This window comes from Magallana gigas, chromosome 2 (genome assembly GCF_963853765.1).
Source record: "Magallana gigas chromosome 2, xbMagGiga1.1, whole genome shotgun sequence".
NCBI classification, from domain to species: Eukaryota; Metazoa; Mollusca; class Bivalvia; order Ostreida; family Ostreidae; genus Magallana; species Magallana gigas.
Window position 1 is genome coordinate 38,991,109 of NC_088854.1, and position 20,633 is coordinate 39,011,741.

General features: G+C 33.1%; 1 protein-coding gene across 3 annotated transcripts; it reads right to left on the reverse strand.

Annotated features, from left to right (window-relative positions):
• Positions 1 to 680: 680 nt before the first annotated feature.
• LOC105325849 (solute carrier family 15 member 1) lies at positions 681 to 18,618 on the reverse strand. 3 transcript variants are annotated; one of them, XM_066076492.1, is made up of 22 exons: positions 18,464 to 18,617; positions 18,251 to 18,340; positions 15,494 to 15,573; positions 15,045 to 15,138; positions 13,868 to 14,009; positions 13,356 to 13,433; positions 12,262 to 12,361; positions 11,517 to 11,607; positions 10,954 to 11,031; positions 10,699 to 10,781; positions 10,232 to 10,318; positions 9,803 to 9,937; positions 9,266 to 9,390; positions 9,072 to 9,153; positions 8,526 to 8,645; positions 8,103 to 8,258; positions 5,235 to 5,281; positions 4,822 to 4,965; positions 4,395 to 4,509; positions 3,184 to 3,315; positions 2,313 to 2,420; positions 681 to 1,927 (listed from the first exon to the last, which is right to left on the reverse strand). In XM_066076492.1, the coding sequence occupies exons 2-22, from the start codon at positions 18,297 to 18,299 to the stop codon at positions 1,736 to 1,738; spliced, it is 2,238 nt and encodes a 745-aa protein (XP_065932564.1). In that variant the 5' UTR covers positions 18,300 to 18,340; positions 18,464 to 18,617; the 3' UTR covers positions 681 to 1,735. The 3 variants fall into 3 exon arrangements, with proteins under 3 accessions (XP_065932564.1, XP_065932563.1, XP_065932565.1); XM_066076491.1 differs by having other exon boundaries at positions 18,251 to 18,361; positions 18,464 to 18,613; XM_066076493.1 differs by lacking the exon at positions 18,251 to 18,340 and having other exon boundaries at positions 18,464 to 18,618.
• Positions 18,619 to 20,633: the final 2,015 nt, after the last annotated feature.

A 20,633-nucleotide genomic window follows, 5' to 3' on the forward strand; every position in this document is an offset into this window, starting at 1 on the left:
AATTACAGCTTTTCTGGCCGATTAATTTTGAGAAGAAGACTTTTGAAAATAACCAACAAATTTTCAATAATTCTAAATTATCTCCCCTTTAAATAGGGTGTGGCCCTTCATTTGAACAAACTTGAATCCCCTTCACCCTTTGTGATACTTTGTGCCAAGTTTATTTGAAATTTTCTTGGTGGTTCTAGAGAAGAAGATGAAAATGTGAACAGTTTACAACAACGACAACGCCAACAACAATGACGACAGACAATGGACAAATTTTGGTTAGAAAAGATCACTTGAGCTTTCAGATCAGGTGAGCTAAAAAACAGCAATTGTCCTAACTATGAGTCATGGCCATTTTAACAGAAATACGATCATGAATCGGGCCAACACATCTACACTACTTGGTTGTAATAAAATCTAAAATGATGTTCAAAACTACATGGAGTCAGAATAGAACTAGCTCAACAAGCATTCACTATTCGTAGGGCTGTTCAAAGATACGAACCTGTACATATCCACCATTGAAGACATTTCAAAAGTAATTTATGCAATTTGTTTTAATTAATCCATAACATTTTGAGGAATTCAGTAACAAATAATATAACATCAAATATACCGTCACATTATTGCACATTATGCAATATAACACATTAATGAACCAAGTTGTTAATAGTCAATTCGAACAAAAGTACTTTTGTGCTTATGAAAATCATGTCAACAATCTATTTTCATTAATTAATGAATGCATGCCAAAACAGAATTTTTCTTAGAAAGCAAGTGTAACATATACTTCAATATAGGAACCATGAATTACAGTCAAACATCGTTATCTCGAACTAGCTGGGACTGTTAAAAACTTCGAGATATCCGAGTATTTGCGGGCAAAATAGTTTAAAAAAATAAGTCTTTGGGACATACAAATTACTTTGACATACCCATTGTATTTGAGATAACAATGTTCGAGATATCGAAGTCCAACTGTACATGTATATGGAACTTTTCATTTTTATCATGGTTAGTTCCTTTAATTCTAGGCCTACTGCTATGACATTTGCCTTAACAGCATTTAATTAAACCATTGTAACTTGAAAAAAGATTTTTAGTAGCTATAATTTTACTGGCGGTTAACAAAATAAAACTACATTTTGAATTACTGGTATATGGAAAAACTTCACAATTTTGGAATTAAAATTCAAAATGTTGACATCATGTGTATATATCCAATGTATATAAAAAAATAAAAACAAAAGAGAATTTCAATCAGTGGGATTTCTTTTAACAATGAAGCTGAGGATTACATGGCACTTGAATAACAATGAAATGAATAATTTTGTCTCTTACACAATAAAAATGTTGCAGTCACTCCAAATGTATAACAAACAATTTGAGAGAAAAAAACCCCATGTGACTGTATTATTACTATACTTTATGTACTAAAAATCATTATGAGCATTCAGACACGAATAAAGATAAATGGTGTCAAGACTGATAGCATACCCCAGTATTCAGATTTTTGCCCTATAAAATGACAAATTTATGAATTGAAGTTAAAAAGAAGCTCTGGAGTAGACATGAACACTAAAAAAGCAAGTTGTATTCCTACAATTGCAATGATCGAGACATTTATGTGGATAAACAAATTATTATGACTGAAATTCGTCTAGCATCAGATCATATACATCAGAAATTCCATTTTTCCAAAACCTTTGACAAATGGCTTTATCCCAGTATTTGCTTCATGATGAGATCACTTGTGCTTGGGATGATTTGAATGTTTCAGTGGAATGTCTTCGTTCTTTTCCTCAATGATTAGTTCTTCTATATCGTCAAAGCCATTCCCATGACCGCTGGTGTAATAGTACGTATAACAGCAAGACATGGCCATAAACATGATGGTAGCCACTGTGAGCAACACCGCAAAAAACATGAACTCCAAAACCTGTAAAAAATATCCCACCCTTGCTGTTAAGTGTTTTTAGAGCAGAATAGAGCAGAAGTGAATGAATGCATCTATTGTACCCGGGAAATGTTGTTGTCAACAATGCATGTACAGTAAATCATGGTTATGAACATCATAATGAATTCCTGCTTTTATAAGAAACAAAATCATTTTTACCCCCCCCCCCCCCCCCACCCAAAGTCCTAAAACATATTGTAAGCTTGTAAGGTACATGTACATGTATAATGAATTACATTATAACAATTAAAGATCCATTGATCCCTAGTACTTTGCTATATGCATGATTTACTATATTGTGAAATGTCAATTATAACTACTTTAATAATTCAAAAACAAAAGATTTATCACCCACAAAAACACTTACTTGAGATGTAAAAAAATGTGACTGAGCCACAATCACCACCACCAAACTTCCCACCGCGCTTGTCATCAACCACGCAGCCTGTACCACCGACTTCATTGTGATTGGAGCCTGGTAAATGTGACAGACATAAAATTGAATGAATCAAGAAGGATAATGGAGAAAGGTCAAAGTGCGTTGGTTAATACCACTACTGCCTGTATCAATATTGGCATATACTTGATAAGGCTGCAGGGTTATGTTCATTTTAAGGTCAGATGGCACGTTCCTCAATCTCAAATAACAATCTACTACTTCTTTAACAAGCTTCCTGGCAAAAATTAGGGTACCTTATCACGCATTTGTGCAAGATACCAGAGAGTGCAATTTTCTATGCAATCTTATTGAAAGCATACTTAAATTGCTCATATAAAAATTTTTGGCATATATATATATTGCTAAAATTTTAATCTTTTAAAAAAGGAAATTTAATTTTTATTTAATTATTTTATTTGCTATATATATACGGTAATCAGGCTGTTGGAAATTTGAAAAATATCATCATTTTTCTAGGAACGTGTCGTTTGACCTTAATGCTATTTTCTTTCATCATCTGATTAATTAGAGCTACTTGTGTATTAGATGTGAAATTTAAAAAAATATATGCACAATTACAATGAGCCAAAATTTCACACTAGGATTAGTAAATTAAATCAAGTAAGTTTACTAAGTAATTAAGTCTATCAAATACCGGTACTAGTAAGTACCAACTGACCAAGTAAGTTTATGAAGTAAGACTACAGTATGGACTGATTGTTGATGATCCGTCTTCTTTAAAATAATAATTTTGCATTGTATAAACTATATTCTTCAATACAACACATGCTTGGCCTACCTGTGAATAGGCAAAAGCCAGGCCTGTGATGGAGAATAGAACTTCCCCCACAGTGACGACAAAGTACTGAGGTATCAACCAGGCCATGGAGATTGTATTCACTTCCACACTGGTCAAAAGACTTAACACTGTCTACAAAAAAAAAAAGCATAAAATTGCAGAAAATTTATAAACTTGTTAAATGTATTAATAAAGATATTTATTCTTTTAATATTTATTTAAGTGATCATTCAGTTTGGAAAGCTTTTCAGAATTAAGTGCATTATGCAAGGTAAGATTTAACCAATTGCATCTTTTATATTACAAGTGTGGTTGTTCTATTTTTAAAAAGTCAATTTTTTTTTTACAATTTTCAAGTTTAACTTAAACATACTAAGTATTCATGAAGAGAATTAAACATACAATTATTGGCAACTACAGTGAAATCTTATTATCTCAAATTAAATGGGACTGACAAACTTTGAGATATCCCAGGCTTCCAAATACATGTAATAGGCATAAAAATAAATATACATGGGTTAAAGGACTATATATGATAAGGGCGTAAAATGGCCCCCTAAAATGAACATCATCATTTTACTATCATTCTTTGTTTTCTTAATACAGATATGTATGTGATGTGTTTACATAATATTCATTTTGGTTCAAGTGCCCACAATTTAGAAATATGACATTGTAAAGACAACCTTCTCCCGCCATTTTTGCATTTTTAGCTTAAAACAGCTTGTTTTCAAGCAGTTTTTCCTTTCAAAAACATAGAGCGCATTCTTGAACAAATAAAATATTTTAATCAGAGATGTATCTAGCCAAGACTAATAAGTGACAAAAAAATTTTCCTTGTTCAAGCATGCGCTCTATATTTCCCATTCGTAAATACATAAGAAAAATGTCAATTTTTGGCCGATTTTGATTGAATTATAGAAATGGTGTCATTTCTGACGTCATATACTGCCAGCGAATGCAAATAAATCAAATAAATAGATGAAAAATATATTTTATATCAACTCTTCTAAAAAATTAGTTAACATTTTATTGTACCCGAAACACTTAAAAAATGGCTAATTATGGGGGCCAAATTTAACTCTTATCATATATAGTTCTTTCTTAAATTATAATATCCATTCATTCCATTGTTTTTAAGATATTGAGGTGTAAGACAATGAAGTTCTATTGACCTATGGCATATATTCCCTAATTAATTTGCTTCCTACCCCTGTTCCATTCCTAGCTATCACTAGATTATACACAGCCCCTTGCCCTATATTGAAGGAACTATTATGCTTGGTCCAGTTCTGGTCACGAGACTCCTGCCAGTATAGATTGTACCTAAAAAAAACCCCAGTCAAATTAAGATACAGGGCAATTCATTTCTTTGAATAACATACAAGAATTTAACACATCATTTTATACATTTATAGATGCACATTTCTTACATAATAAATTCCATACAACCAAACATGGTTCTAATGACCATTGAAGGAAACCAAAGATCAATTAATAAACACACGTTTTCTTTATAGATTCAACTTTTTGCATTTGAAATGCTGCTGCAAACTAACTTTTGCAAAAATCAGTACCCATGGGCCTACAAAACAAATCTGTTACCGGTAAATATGGTACATGCACGTAAAAACTTACTGTCCTGGGTAAATGGGATGAAATGGTTCTCCCTTTTGTTCTGACGATGGAAACAGAATGCCAGACTGGTTAGAAATGGTTCCTTTATGGCTGTTGTACACAACGACTATCTGCGTATTTTGCAGAGCTCCTCCATTGAAAATACTGAATTAAAGAGAGATTCTAAGATTTACACTATGATATGTAATTATGTATATCCAAGACCTATTTTCAAGTTACTATGTCTGAATTTTCCAAAAAGGGGGGGGGAAGACCCTACCCCCCCCCCCCCCCCCCACTTCCCCTATATATATGTACGTGCAAGCCTCCTCATAAAAAATGAAACGAAATCAAAGAAACACATCATGAATATTAAGAGGTAAATAGATATTTATAGGCACATAGAAATTTTAATTATTTTACATTGAACATACCTTAATTTTGATTTTCCTTCTAAAGGATGGGAGCGTAAATCTTGCCTCTGAAAAGAATTTATTAAGACAACTATCATAGTACATGTATTGGTCTATACACTTGACCTTACATGTATGACACGTTGAAAGTTTTCACTTAATGGACAGAACCAAATACTGGTAATAATGACTGGAAATACATACATGTATATATGTGGGGTTATTGAACTCTGTGGACTTAAAAAGATTCAAACATATTTCTGTACACAGTGAGAAACAAACCCAGTACATTGTCTTATTTGAAAATGAGGTTCACGGCCAAGTTTCTGGGTAGAAATAATACTTAAGCATTGCAGTGTACATGTACATCTCAAACATCTAATAAGATATTGATCAGTGTGTGAGCACTATCTGTAGAAAGTTTCAGGTATGGTAGCTAGATTACATAAATTTTAAAGGTATAAAACATCTTGTGCATCTTTAAGGTCATAGACATTAACAAGAGGCCCATGGGCCACATCGCTCACCTGAGGAACAATAGGTATGATAAAATCAGATTAATGGAGTCATAATACAAACTATCTGGACAATGTACAATAATACATGTAGATCCTGTATAAATAAAATCCATTTTTCCCCTGGATATTCTTATGTTTATAATCATTAGTCCCTTTTCTAACAGGATGATTTTATAGTCATATCATATGTTGAGTATTGCAGTTCTCAAAAAGATCCTTAACAATTGTTTATATATGGGATATAAACGTACATCAAACTCTGAACCTTCTTGTGAGGCCAAAGAATTGTCCTGGGGCCAAAGTCTTAACAATTATAAAGAATCATCTGGCTGATTAGTTTCTGAGAAGAAGATTTTTAAAGATTTACCGTATATATTCCTTTGTTAAACTTTGACCCCCCATTGTGGCCCCACCCTACCTCCGGGGATCATGATTTTCACAACTATGAATTTACACTACCTGAGGACGCTTCCACACAAGTTTCAGCTTACCTGGCTGATTAGTTTCTGAGAAGAAGATTTTTAAAGATTTACTCTATATATTCCTACGTAAAACTTCGACCTTCCATTGTGGCCCCACCCTACCCTCGGGGGTCATGATTTTCACAACAATGAATCTACACTACCTGATGATGCTTCCACACAAGTTTCAGCTTACCTGGCTGATTAGTTTCTGAGAAGAAAATTTTTAAAGATTTACTTTATATATTCCTATGTTAAACTTCGACACCCCATTGTGGCCCCACCCTACTCCCGGGGATCATGATTTTCACAACTATGAATCTACACTACCTGAGGATGCTTCCACACAAGTTTCAGCTTTCCTGGCTGATTAGTTTCTGAGAAGAAGATTTTTAAAGATTTACTCTATATATTCATATGTAAAACTTCGACCACCCATTGTGGCCCCACCCTACCCCCGGGGATCATGATTTTCACAACTTTGTATCTACACTACCTGAGGATGCTTTCACACAAGTTTCAGCTTTCCTGGCTGATTAGTTTCTGAGAAGAAGATTTTTAAAGATTTACTCTATATATTCCTATGTAAAACTTCGACCCCCCACTGTGGCCCCACCCTACCCCCGGAGGTCATGATTTTCACAACTTTGAATCTACACTACCTGAGGATGCTTCCAGTCAAGTTTCAGCTTTTCTGGCTAATTAGTTTCTGAGAAAAAGATTTTTAAAGATTTACTCTATATATTCCTATGTATAACTTCAACCAACCAATAAGGCCCCAGCCTACCCTCGGGGGTTATGATTTTCACAACTATGAATCTACACTACCTGAGGATGCTTCCACACAAGTTTCAGCTTTCCTGGTCTTATGGTTCATGAGAAGGAGATTTTTAAAGATTTACTCTATATATTCCTATGTTAAATTTCGACCCCCAATTGTGGCCCCACCCTACCCCCAGGGGTCATGATTTTCACAACAATGAATCTACACTACCCGAGGATGCTTCCACACAAGTTTCAGCTTTCCTGGTCTTATGGTTCATGAGAAGAAGATTTTTAAAGATTTACTCTGTATATTCCTATGTAAAACTTCGACCTTCCATTGTGGCCCCACCCTACCCCCGGGGGTCATGAATTTCACAAATTAGAATCTACACTACCTGAGAATGCTTTCACACAAGTTTCAGCTTTCCTGGTTTTATGGTTCATGAGAAGAAGATTTTTAAAGATTTACTCTATATATTCCTATGTTAAATTTCGACCCCCAATTGTGGCCCCACCCTACCCCCGGGGGTCATGAATTTCACAAATTAGAATCTACACTACCTGAGGATGCTTCCACACAAGTTTCAGCTTTCCTGGTCTTATGGTTCATGAGAAGAAGATTTTTAAAGATTTACTCTGTATATTCCTATGTAAAACTTTGACCCCCCCCCTTGTGGCCCCACCCTACCCCCGGGGGTCATGAATTTCACAAATTAGAATCTACACTACCTGAGGATGCTTTCACACAAGTTTCAGCTTTCCTGGTCTTATGGTTCATGAGAAGAAGATTTTTGAAAATTTCTCGGAAATTTTCATAAATTCCTAATTATCTCCCTTTGCAAAAGGGCGTGATCCTTAATTTTCACAACTTTAAATCCCCTTAGGCTAAGGATGCTTTGTGCCAAGTTTGGTTGAAATTGGCCCAGTGGTTCTTGAGAAGATGTTGAAAATGTGAAAAGTTTACAGACAGATGGACAGATGGACGGACGGACAGACAGACGGACGACAGACAAAATGTGATCAGAATAGCTCACTTGAGCTTTCAGCTCAGGTGAGCTAAAAACGACATGAGCATTTTACATACCATAATTTACTACGATAATTATATATATATGTGTTTATGCAATATAAGGGTTTTGACATACCTTAATGAGCATCACGTCTTTCCCATCCTTGGACCAAACAAACATCCGGTTGACCTCAAGAGGTTTAAGTGTCACCTTTTTTGAGAGCGGTGGAAAACAAGATGTCACATTTAAAACATAATTTTCCTGAGCAGTTATCACTGTGTAAATGCTTTTCTGAAAAAAAAAAAAAAGGAAAATGATAATGATGACCTTGTGGTACCAAACAAGTAGTCCTATAATACCTATGATAAACAAGGTTATCATTATGCAAAAACATTGCAAAATCATTTCTTTTTGTTCATATTCCATGGCTTAAAAGCATAAGTTTAACACAAATCACAACTATTTCAACTCAGCTGGGCAAAACACTGTTGTAGAATTATTTAAAATAAAAACAAAAAGCACAAGGTATTTTTTTAATTTTGACAAAAATCAACCCACCTGATAAGGAGCTATTTTAAAGTTGAGGCCATCTCCTGTCTTTATAGTAATTTCACAATGTAGTGTGTTGTAAAATGATATTCCAGATTCCATTTCCTTTAAAGGAGGTTCTAAACTGTCCTGTAAAGGAACAAATGAAGAACAGTCACACTGCTAAACGGGGAGAAGAAAATCCAAACAATTTAAAACCTTATAAGTAAATCAAAAGATTCTTTTGTATAAAGATTTATTTTCAAATTTGTCATGAAAAGACTTTTGATGTTGACCTATCTGGTTGAATTTAAGTTTTCTCAATGACCTTTTAACTTATAATTTTCAAAAAGCTACAATCTGATGCAATTAAATCACTATTTAAAAAATTTCCATTTCTCTCTCTCTCTCTCTCTCTCTTCCTCTCTCTCCATTTCCATTTTTTTTAAAAAGTTTCAATCTGATGCAATGAAATCAGTTTAAAAAACTTCTATTTCTCTCTCTCTCTCTCTCTCTCTCTCTCTCTCTCTCTCTCTCTCTCTCTCTCTCTCTCACTGATTAGCTTCAAACAAGTACCTCAATTTTCATTTGCAAAACACCTGCCATAATGAATGATATCACAGTTAAGATCATGCCGGCTGACATTCTCTGAAGTGGCCTTTGAAAAAAATAAAACACAATTATTTCTTTTAAAGATATATTTATAACACAAAGCTGTCCTCACAAATAAAATTTATCAAATTTGTAAGCAGAAATTAAATGATGAATACCTGTGCAGAAATTTACACCTTTCACACCATGGATAAATAAATTTTTCAAATATAGGAATGAGAACTAAAATCATGAGTGGGTTTATTGCAGACATTTGGTCTGGTTTCACAGTCCCCAATGCCCCCTGTAAAATAAAAGTGAAGTTGCAGTTTAAATTTACCCAAGTTAATACAGTATCAAATGAAGATATTTCTTTTATCCTGGTAAACTGCAGAAAAAAATCATGAATCTAGATTACAATATACATGCTGCATATGGAATTCCAATCTATTACAGGAACCAATAAACACTCTATACTGTGGAATCTTTTTAAATTCAGGGGAACCGGTTTAGTGTATATAAATATTAATAAGAGATATGTGGGGATGTAATTTTAATAATAACAGATTCACATGTGCATATAATTTATAAACTTTATCATGGGTGAGAGATACCCATCCTCAAAAAATTTATGGAAAATACAGCCAAATTCAGTAATTTAATGGCAATTCTGGTTCTAATAGCCTGTTTAAACTTTTCAAAAAATAATTCTGTACCAAATCTCCATTTAATTTTTCAGCCTGAAGCGTCCATCTTGATCCTTGTTGATCAGACAGGGTCCAGAAAATTGGGGTAGGAACAAACATAAATAGCACCTTCAGTAAAATCTGCACCTCTTTGATAAACTCTGGCTGTAATTGCATGATGAAAACATCTAAGTTATATCTCAATGTCATTAATGACACATTATGGTACAGAGTATCAAAAAATTTAGAGTAAATTAATGTATTAACTTTGAGAGCATAACATTTTTTGTGGAATTTAGTTTAATTTTTTATGAATGAAAATTATCATTCTGAGCATATAAAAATACATGTATATGAGAATTTTACATGAAATGTATAAATATTGTTACTGTCTTAATGTAAAATAGATCCCTTTGGAGACAGGGTATTTTTTCCTGCTTTGAATTGATGTTAACTCACCTCAAACTTACTGCTGTCTGCGTAATAGAGCCAGTGTTCTTTTGTGTCTGAACTATGGCAATTTTTAAGCTTCCCACAAAATCCAGACTGTTAGAGACAAATAGAATATTTTTATACACATGCTAGCAGAATAAACCACATATAAACATTAAGCAGTGCAATAAAAAATGAGAAACTTATAGTGCTCCTTTCAGTGAAACTTGTATATTTCAAAATTCTAACAGGTATTTAAGATCCTAAGGCATTGGAATTGCTTTTATGGTCAGGATACTTTTATCTTAATTATCAAAAGTTACTAGCATAGCAAAAGACTTTATGATACAATATTGGTTTTATGCAAGCGCAATTATCTGCAGATAATTGCCCATGCAGTCATGCAAACCACTGACTTTATTCATGCATGACCAATGAAGAATGGGTAGGTGTAAAACAATAGCTAGGACCAAGAGCAAGAGGATGTTGTTTACCCAGATGCATTTAAAAACTCTTCCTATGAGATTCCCTGATGGTGGCATTTTCTTGTATAAACTACCTCCAGCAACAAATATAACTAAGAGAAAAGAAAGAGAACAAAACTTTTGAAAACAAAATCTCTAATAATTGACAGTGCACTACATTTAGACACATATTTCTAAAAAGTTTTGAAATACTTACATGAACCTATATTACTTTAATTAAAAATTTATTTTGTGTATCATAGGATGAAGAGAGAAAACACTTACTTGTGGCAATGACCATTAAAGCAGCAGGTATCCCAAAGGCCAAGGGATAACACTCATTGCCATAGCACTTAACATCAGCTGAAATAAAGATATTTTTTTCCTGAAGAAATATTATGAAAAGAAAAAAAACCTGGATATTTTATTCAATAAAAAATGTTCAGATGTACGCTTTTTCTTCAGTGTTTATATATACACTTAAACTTCTTCAAATATATTTAATAAATATATGCATATTTTCTAATAACTGCTATACTGTTGAAGAATATATTTTCGTTGGGTCAAAATTTTGTTGTTTTTGAACCAAATAATATTCCTTTGGCATTTAATTTCATCATATCGTAATCTCTTTGTATTTATTAATACATGTACTTTGATTAAAAATTTGTCATGGACTTAATTTCGTTGATTTATACTGCCAACGAAAATAATGAAATTAAATCCTCAACGAATATTTCTGCTTCTACAGTATTTCAGAGAAAGAGGTGCTACCACCAGATTGACAACCAATGTGATATACAGTCCAAAGGATTATTTAAATTTGATATCCTTTTTCCTGCACAAACCTCTCAATATTGGAGTCAAAATAATGGACAGCATGCTTCCAAGGTTGATTGCGAAGTAGAAGGCAGAGAAAAAGGTGTACCTTTCTTTCTCCTGCAACAAATACAAAGTATAGAGCACGCTAACTCTTTTATTTAGTGCAAGAGTACTGATAAAATTGTGTTTAGAATTTCAATTTATTCATAGAACAGAAAATTGCTTGATTAAGGTACTTCACTACACCAAGACTTATACTTTTTAAGACACTATGTCACAAGATGGCGATTTAAATGTTTTGTTAAACTGTTTGTATCAATCAATTCATATGTATATTGTCATAGCTCAGTGGTTAAAGTATCAGGCTTGTGAACCGCAGGTCATGAGTTCGAATCCACCTGGGGCTTTTGTTTATTTTTACTGAATGAAATACTTGTACTCGTAAACATTTAACATTAAGAACCATTTTAACAAGAGCTTGGACTTTGGGTAGTTGTGTCAAACAGCAATGTGACGAAGGTCTGTCTATTTCATTGCTAGCCACAGCTCTGAAATCAACAAGATTTGCCTGGCTTTTGAGCTAAGACTACGCAATTGATGCAAATTTCGCTTGAAACCACGTCATTTTTAACTTATTTTGATGATACAAATAGATAACTACGCCCTACTAAAAGTCCAAGGTCCTGTTAAAATGGTTCTATTAAAAAACACTTATCCCTCTCAAACCCTACTTTCTGAAAGACAGAAAAAAAACCGAAACACACAGCTCACCTGGTCAGCTCTGAACTGATCAGCACCAAAGGAGGACACATTGGGTTTAATTCCTCCTGTACCCAGTCCAATCAGGATCAACCCTAAAGCAGGTCCATACCTGAAGGAAAATGAGATCTTTAAAAAAAGATAGAATTGCATGTAAGTCAAATTTGTCAATAGTTCATTTAAGCTCAAGGCAACATTTAACTAGACAACATTGAGATGGTCACCATCTCAAAGGGCCCTGCTTAAAAAATGGACAATAGGATGAAAAGAATTTCAGAAAATTTTTCTTTGACCTTGACCTATAACTTAGAAATTTTCCACCTGGCAAATAACTTCTAATTCAATCTCATAACCCCTTACATAAAAGCATTTTTGTTCAATCTGAGCAAGATTATGCAAATGGAAAATAATCTACAGTCTAAAGCTGATTATAAAGTGATCCACTATGACCTTCACATTGACTTGGTTCAAGGTCACTGCATGCCATTCACCAAAAAAGCTCTGTTTAAGAAAAGTATTAGCCAAATAAGGCTAAATAGAGAGGATATATATGCTCTTAGAAAAGGATTTTTGTGTGATCCATGATGACCTTGACACTTGATCTACAAACATCATTTTAAGGTCACTGCAAATCCTTTGATCAAAGGCACTATGTGGGTGGAGTATGAGCCAGATTAGAGCAAAGGAAGAAAACAAATGCTCCAGACAAGGATTTTTCAATCAATTCTTCTACGACCTTCACATTTGACGTTGAAAATTTGTTCAAGGTCACTACACACCCTTTACTTTAAAGCTGTTTATGTAAAGTATTAGCCAAATAGGGCTAAGTGGAGAGTATATATGCTCTGATAAAAGGATTTGTGCATGGTCTGATTTTACCTTGACCCTTGACCTACAAACTTTATTCAGTCACTACACACCCTTTGATCATAGAGACATAGACACTCTGTGAGTGAAGTACGAGGCAGATTGGACCAAAGGGAGAGAAGATATGCCCCAGACATTTATATATTGTTGTGACCGAGTAATTTGTCAACCAGTTATAGATTGCCATCCCTAAATTATTTATAAAAAGTGCATGGCATGATAAACTTAAGTCTACAAACCATTCAGGAGGGGGTACTGCAGTGATGGCCATAACCAAATTCCCAACTGCATACAACAGCGAGACATATAGTATAGTCCTGTATAAAAGAAAAACAAAAAATAATCTATGATTTTTGTCAAATAAATATTGTTCTGAAATAAGACACCTTAGTTACATCTGATAGTATTTGCTTTTTTGCAATCACTTTCACACTGCAATATATTCATAATGCAAAAATTATATCCAGTATCGTTTGCCTGAGAAACTTTTTATATTGCAAACATGATATCTGTGTGCCCATACCTCCTTCAGAGCGGAGGATATAAAAACGGCTTATGCAATAAAATAAAAAAGTTTCATATTTTTCCCATTTTCACAAGCTGTGTGACACCAAAAAAATCCTAGATATATGGCAACATTTATCAAAGAAATTTCAATTTTTCCAAGGAATTGCTAATTAAAGTACTTCAACACAGGGTTTTATGATTCGCATTCTAAACACTGACAACTCAATGAAAGTTAGAAATTTACTTGTATCTTCCAATGTATCCGTCTGCTAGGATTGCTCCAATGATGGGACTGAAGTAACACAGCATGACAAAAGAGTGGAAGATGGCGGTCCCCACATCTTCACTAAAACCCAGCCAGTTAGTCAGGTACAGAATCAAGACAGCTGCGTAAGGAATGCACAACAAATATTCAAACCTCATCACTCAAAGAAGCTATCATGTCAAGCCCAGTAAATATATGGTATCATAAGAAACATTATTCTAGAGAAAGGGTCAAGACTCTGGAATTCTATGGCTATCAATAATTTTGGTATGATTATAACTATAATATGGGTTTCCATGCAAGTATAGTATGCTTTAACCATAAATGTCAATTTTTATGCAGAAAAATGTTTTAAAATAGTCATGATTTTTTCAGTTGTTAATTCTTGAATTCCTACAGCATCCAAAATCAAGTACTACATTTTAAATAGGTATAATGAATCATTCTTTTAGCATTATGAAGTTATCAAATACAGTCAAGTGTGATCAAATCCAATAAAGTTTGAAGGGCTTATGATAGATTTGATTAAGCCCGACCATATTTGATCACTTTATAATATTCATATAATGATTCCCTATATCTTATATTTATATAATTTTCAGCATTTTGTACCATTAAATATCAAAATAGTCATTGATGAAATGTGTTAGACTATACATTACAAAATCAATTTGCAGTGTCACAGACAAAGACACTGGAAAATGTAAATAGTCATATATATGTTTCAAGTATTTCAGTCTTTTCAGTACTTTGATTCTGATAGCCAGATTTAGTTGCTACAGTTTGTAGAATTTTCATTCTCTAGAAATGCCAAGTATTGTGACACATGTTAGACAAAAAAGTCATTATAATAGTGCAAAATATGTTGAAAATAAAAACCTACATGTATACTGGTTAATACAAATGTGAAATGGTAACAGGTGTTTCAAACAAGATACATGTGAGACTAAACAACATTTCTTTCTACAATATGTTACAATGTACAGAAATATCATCAAAAAAATTAAACTGTTGCTAATAAAAATTTACAAAAAGGTTACTTTTATAAGCAAATTCTTCACACCTGCAAGATTAATATAACTGTTGGTGATTGCAAGAGTATGGTGTATGAATAATACTGCCGTAATTGTATTTTTCTATTGTAGCTCAGACTTACCTCTCATTCCATAGTAAGAGAACCTCTCACAAAATTCAGTGCCTAAGATAAAGAACACACTCTTTGGATATTTCTGGGAGCGGGTTACAATATTCTACAAAAAATATTTGAATTTTATTATCTTGATAAGGAGTCTTGATACCAAAAAGGTCTCTATACCAAAAAAGTTCTTTATTGATTAAGATATAGAATATTTATGAATAGAATTAAATTGAATTAGGTGATATGAAAAGTATGAGATGATTGAGAGAAGCTTCTGTGAGAGAAAGAAAGAGAGAGAGAGAGAGAGTACAAAAATAAACATCATTCAGCAGGATGTGTATGATATCTAGACATCGTTAGATCGTTTCACATCATTGATTGTTTGGTGGGCTGGTGGCCCCTGAAGGAAGAGATTTAAAGTTGTTTATCTATTTTGTATAACGAGATATATACTGCTTTCCCATTACCTTGACACGCCCCCATGCCTTTCCACTTATTTTGTCATTGTTGCCCTCTCTTGAATTTGCTCCTTGGATCAATGAGGAATCTAAAAAATACATCTTATTTCAAATAACTTGCATTTTAAATCTAAGTACTTTACCTTAGGATATGAATTCATGCATTCTGCAGGCAATATAGATCTGTACATTTACCTGGTAGTTCATTCGCTTTAAAATTTGAAACCTTGATTCAATTCTCCATTTAAATAATAAAACACACTTAAAATCCTTAAAACACTGTGATAAAATATGTACTGAATATCATTTTCCATTTATTACCCATAGACATATTGTATTTTGGGAAAAAGAAATTACATGTACATGTCTATCATAATACCATCATCATTATTCATTTTTTTTTTTTTAATAATTCAATTTGACAGAGTTCATGTTACATAATTATGTACAATCCTACAAAGCACTAGTACATGTACTGCTAGAGATTCAATTAAATCATGGTGAATGTATAAACTGAAAAAAAAAACACATCCTGAAACAATATGGCATATGCTCTGGCAACAAAATATATAATGAATCATGCATCTAAATAATGCTACACCTTCTCAGATTGTTTCAAAATTGTGTCATATCCTCTTTATAGCTAAATTTCAGCTTCCACCTTCTACCTTACAAAATACATAAAATTCAGCAATAAGAGCATTTTAAATAATTTACAGTAAGCTACTTAGGTACAACATATTTTGTTTAGGAAATATCAGTACATTACTCCAAGCTGTTATAACCGGAGACTGGAGCATAATTAGGTAACCCACAAATAAAAACAGATGTTATTGTATATTAAACTTGTATTCTGTACGTATTTCATATGTAATGAAAAAAAATTAATGGGGTATTATTAACAAACATCTGTTAACATTATATCATAGATGAATAAAATGATTTTTGTTGCCCTCATACAATATGTGTATTGATATGCAAAGATCCAGGCCTTATATAGGTACCTCAAGATTATTTCAACCAAGTCTTAGTATACCTTCACTCAATTAAAACATAATTTCAACTTTTTCAACAAGACTGAAGTCCCTAATCCATTTATATGTGTTCAACAAAACATCAATCAATTGATGTTAACAGATCATTCTGATATTTGAAAGAACTTTGTAGAATGCAAATAAATAACAATTTATAAAGGTTGAAAAGGATACAAATCTTAAAGTGGTTAATCTATTTACAATAATGTTTAAAAAATAGAAGCATTTTGAAATAAAAGATACATAATTACCGGTATGAGAATTATGTATTTGTAATTTATCTCTGCAGATTAGAATTATCTTTTGAAAATCTGATCTCCAGCTTCTTTCAAAAGATTCAGAGATGTATCAGGCATAAAGTTATTGGACAGTAGGAATAGGAAGACATCATTTTATTAATATTGTAAAAGATGAGTGTATTAATTCATATTGTATTTAAGATGTGGATATATATTCATTGCAGATTCTTCTGTGTTATCATTCAAAAGACAATCTGTTGATCATTTTTTTTTAAAGCAGCTGTACGTGTTAAGGGTTGTTGCATGGTTGAATACATAGCTCTATATAGGAAAGCACTTAATTGTACTGCAGTGCATATCGCCATATGTTTAAAACAAATGTATCACAATGTTTAATATCCACTTCTTTACATGATATGGTATTCTATTTCTTTTTATTCAATCATTTGTTTGAGTGGCACAAGTAATGCAACTGATATGAAATAAAATTAATTTTACAGTAATTGCTTAGTGTTATTTGTATGACATAGTAATTTTGATATTATGACAATTATTTTGCTGTTACGACATACTGATGTTTCTCCACACAGTGTCATTTGGAACATTACAACTGCTGCCTGCAAACCATACTAGCATATTTATGCTACAGCAAATCACAGAATATGGTAGAGTTTTCAATAGCTTGCTGAATTGCTCAATATAGGGTATCAATTTGGTCAGCAAGGTATCACATCAGGTCTGAATCTAGGTTTTGTGGTTACTCAAGCGTAGATTGTTATTTTTTATTCACCCATTCATATTGCACAAAGAAAGCCCTAAACACTATCTCCTATTGTTATTTATTCTGTTCATAGACTTTCAATAAGAATGTTCACCTGATCAGCACTGGATTCTAGAGTATCGGTTCTGCTCAGCATATAACTTGAAAATCATTTCATAAATATTATTCAAAAGGCATTTCTGAAGAAACAAAAGGGAAACTTATACAAGTGAAAGATTAAAAAGGATGATTTTACACTGTACATTTTAATCAGTCAATTCATGTAAAATATTCAACACAAAAAGTATTTTTGTGCCATTAGACTGTTTAAAATTGGTTCAAACTAAAGTGTTACTGTTGGATAAAATATATAGAAAATACATTCCTGACCAAAAAATCTCAAAAAGTGTACATATTTTCTAGATATAGGACTCACTTTCTTGATGTCATACTCGAATAATCACATGGTCTAGATTTAAACCTTATAAATGTGACACCTAGCTGGCTGGCCAAATTGTTTAAAGCTAGCTGTTGAGAACTCTACCAGTGCTCTGTAATTCGCTGTGAACCAAATAAAATCTCATATGAAATGAAAAAAAATTAAAAGACTAAAGCACATAGATTACGTAGCAGACCAATGGATTCAAATAAGCGTGCGAGGTTTATCAGTTTATGACAGGTATGAAATAGACGGATGTACGGGACATGTCAAGAGTGTCAATGTAGTGTGTACCTTCCTCGGCGTTGAGATCATCTTCGCTTTCCGACATAACAGTCATCATATTGAGAGAGTTTTAATGTGAAGGTGGTAAACAAACCGTACCTATATGTAAAGTTGTAAACACTGCAAGATGACAAGATGAACATTTTAACAAATCGAGTAATGATCTATAAATCTGTACTGGCGTGCCAGTAATGAATTTATAAATTATAATTAAAAAGATACCATGTGGCAGCGTTCCGTAATTGGAATCTTCACTCATCGTCCAGATTTAACCAGTCATGTCTGACACTTTCACTGACAACCAACTTGAATCTACCCACGTCAAAAAAATAACTGACGTTCGGATCACCTCGTTCTTTTACACACTAGGCACTTGGACGATTCGAGTCTCAGATAATTCGGCTCAGACAATTTCGTCACATGACAAAACGATTATCATTAAATTTCGATATGTCGCGTGGTATTTAAATATAATGAAATATGCCTTATTGAGCATTAAAAGGTCATCAAATACTTGCGCGGATCCAGAATTGTTTTTTTTTTTTTTGGGGGGGAGGGGGCGGTTATTTTAGTTTGTCGGGGGGTGGGGGTTCTAGGCATGTATTTTGTAATTTGTATAATGTAATATAAAGAAATTTAAATTTTGCAGGGAGGGGGTCTGGACCCTCCTGACCCGTAAAGTTATTGATTTTTATCATTTTAAGAATTGTTTATTGATTCGTGATTTCTGCATTAATTAATTCCGTTGACTTTCTTTTTGTGTATTTTGAATGCATATAAAGGCCAACTTGATAATATTTGTCACAGCATCTGCATCGTCGCTTGCTTAGGGTTTTCGGTCCACTCCGCCCCCCCCCCCCATAAACCCAAGGGTTATAGGGAGGGGCGGAGTGGACCGAAAGCCATTGGCTAGCAAAGATGCAGAAGAAGCTTCCGAAGCTTCGTCTGAGAATCTTTTGGAAAAACTTCGAACGGAAAATTGAGCGACTCAAAGGCCAGTCAGATCGATGAAGCATTAAAGTTGAATATTTTCCCCCATATTTTGAACTAAACTTCATTTTCAAAAGACGTCAAGTCAGATTCAAGGATCTTGGAGCAATTCATTTAAAAAAGAAAAGGTCCATCAAAATCGTCATAAATTAGTACAGACTGATTTTAGTCTGAAATAAATACTCTAATAAGACCTCATGGCGAATATGATAGATGTTTCATCAGACGATGATACGTGTATACTTAATATATCGTATCCGGTATCGTGTCATATCGTACAACATCACATCATATACATAAAGCAGCGAGATTCCCAAAGTCTATACCGGTATATATATATATTCTTTATTTCCTGGTCAATATTTTTGAGATGTGCCTATCCCCCTCTTGGGTTTTGTTTTTTTTGTTTGTTTTTTTTTTGTTTTTGTTAAACGAATCTATATATATCGTGTCTGTCGTGCATCACAGGGATTGGTGAAAGATATTTTAGAGAAACGTGACAATATCTTGAAGCATACAAATGTATATAGCGCCTTGTTACATTGCACTTCAAAAGATCACTCACTTTGAAAACAAAATTAAAAGTCAACGCACATAAAAAAAAAAATAATTTCGATCAGGGTTTTATCGAAATATTAAATATTTAATACATTTAAATACAATAAACCTATGATTTTAACATTGTTTAACTCTTAAAAGTTTTTTTTTTCATAAGCTCATGTAGTCAGTTCAACTAACATACGACATGAATATTGTATTGTTTAGCAAAGAACTGTCCTTCCATTTTTTTCCTTCATCGTTTTACCTACCTGTATACCACTATCTTAAATGGCACAAAGCATTGGACTATGCCAGGAGCGAATATGATCAATATCATGGCGATTACCAGTATTGTAAAAATCGTTATATTTTTAAAATGACTTTAACTTCATATGGTTATGAACAACTGTATGATGTCAAAAAGTATTTAATTATGTACATGTATATCAAACAAAATGACCTTTTATAATATCAGTGCAAGAAAGTACGTACATAGTTACCCCTGAAAGTATTTATATTTTAGTTTATCATGTTTAAATGTTTGTACAACATGTAACTCTCTTACTTTTATTTTTTTACCTACTTATATGCAGCAATTCAAGTTTACTTTAGTTTAGATTTAAAAAGAGCGTAACTCATGCTTTTATATGATTGTGTGTTTTTTTCCCTCATACCATCGGTGAAACTTTTGTTTGGTGAGCTTGCCCCCCCCCCCCTCCAATATTACTGTACTCTATTCGCGGCAAAGCTTACTTATATTTTTATAGACGTTAGTCAAATTTTTCAGTCGCGACGAATCTCGCCTTTATTACTGACTTATATCCCCTTTTCAGTACTGTAACGTAAAATCAATACTTAGTTT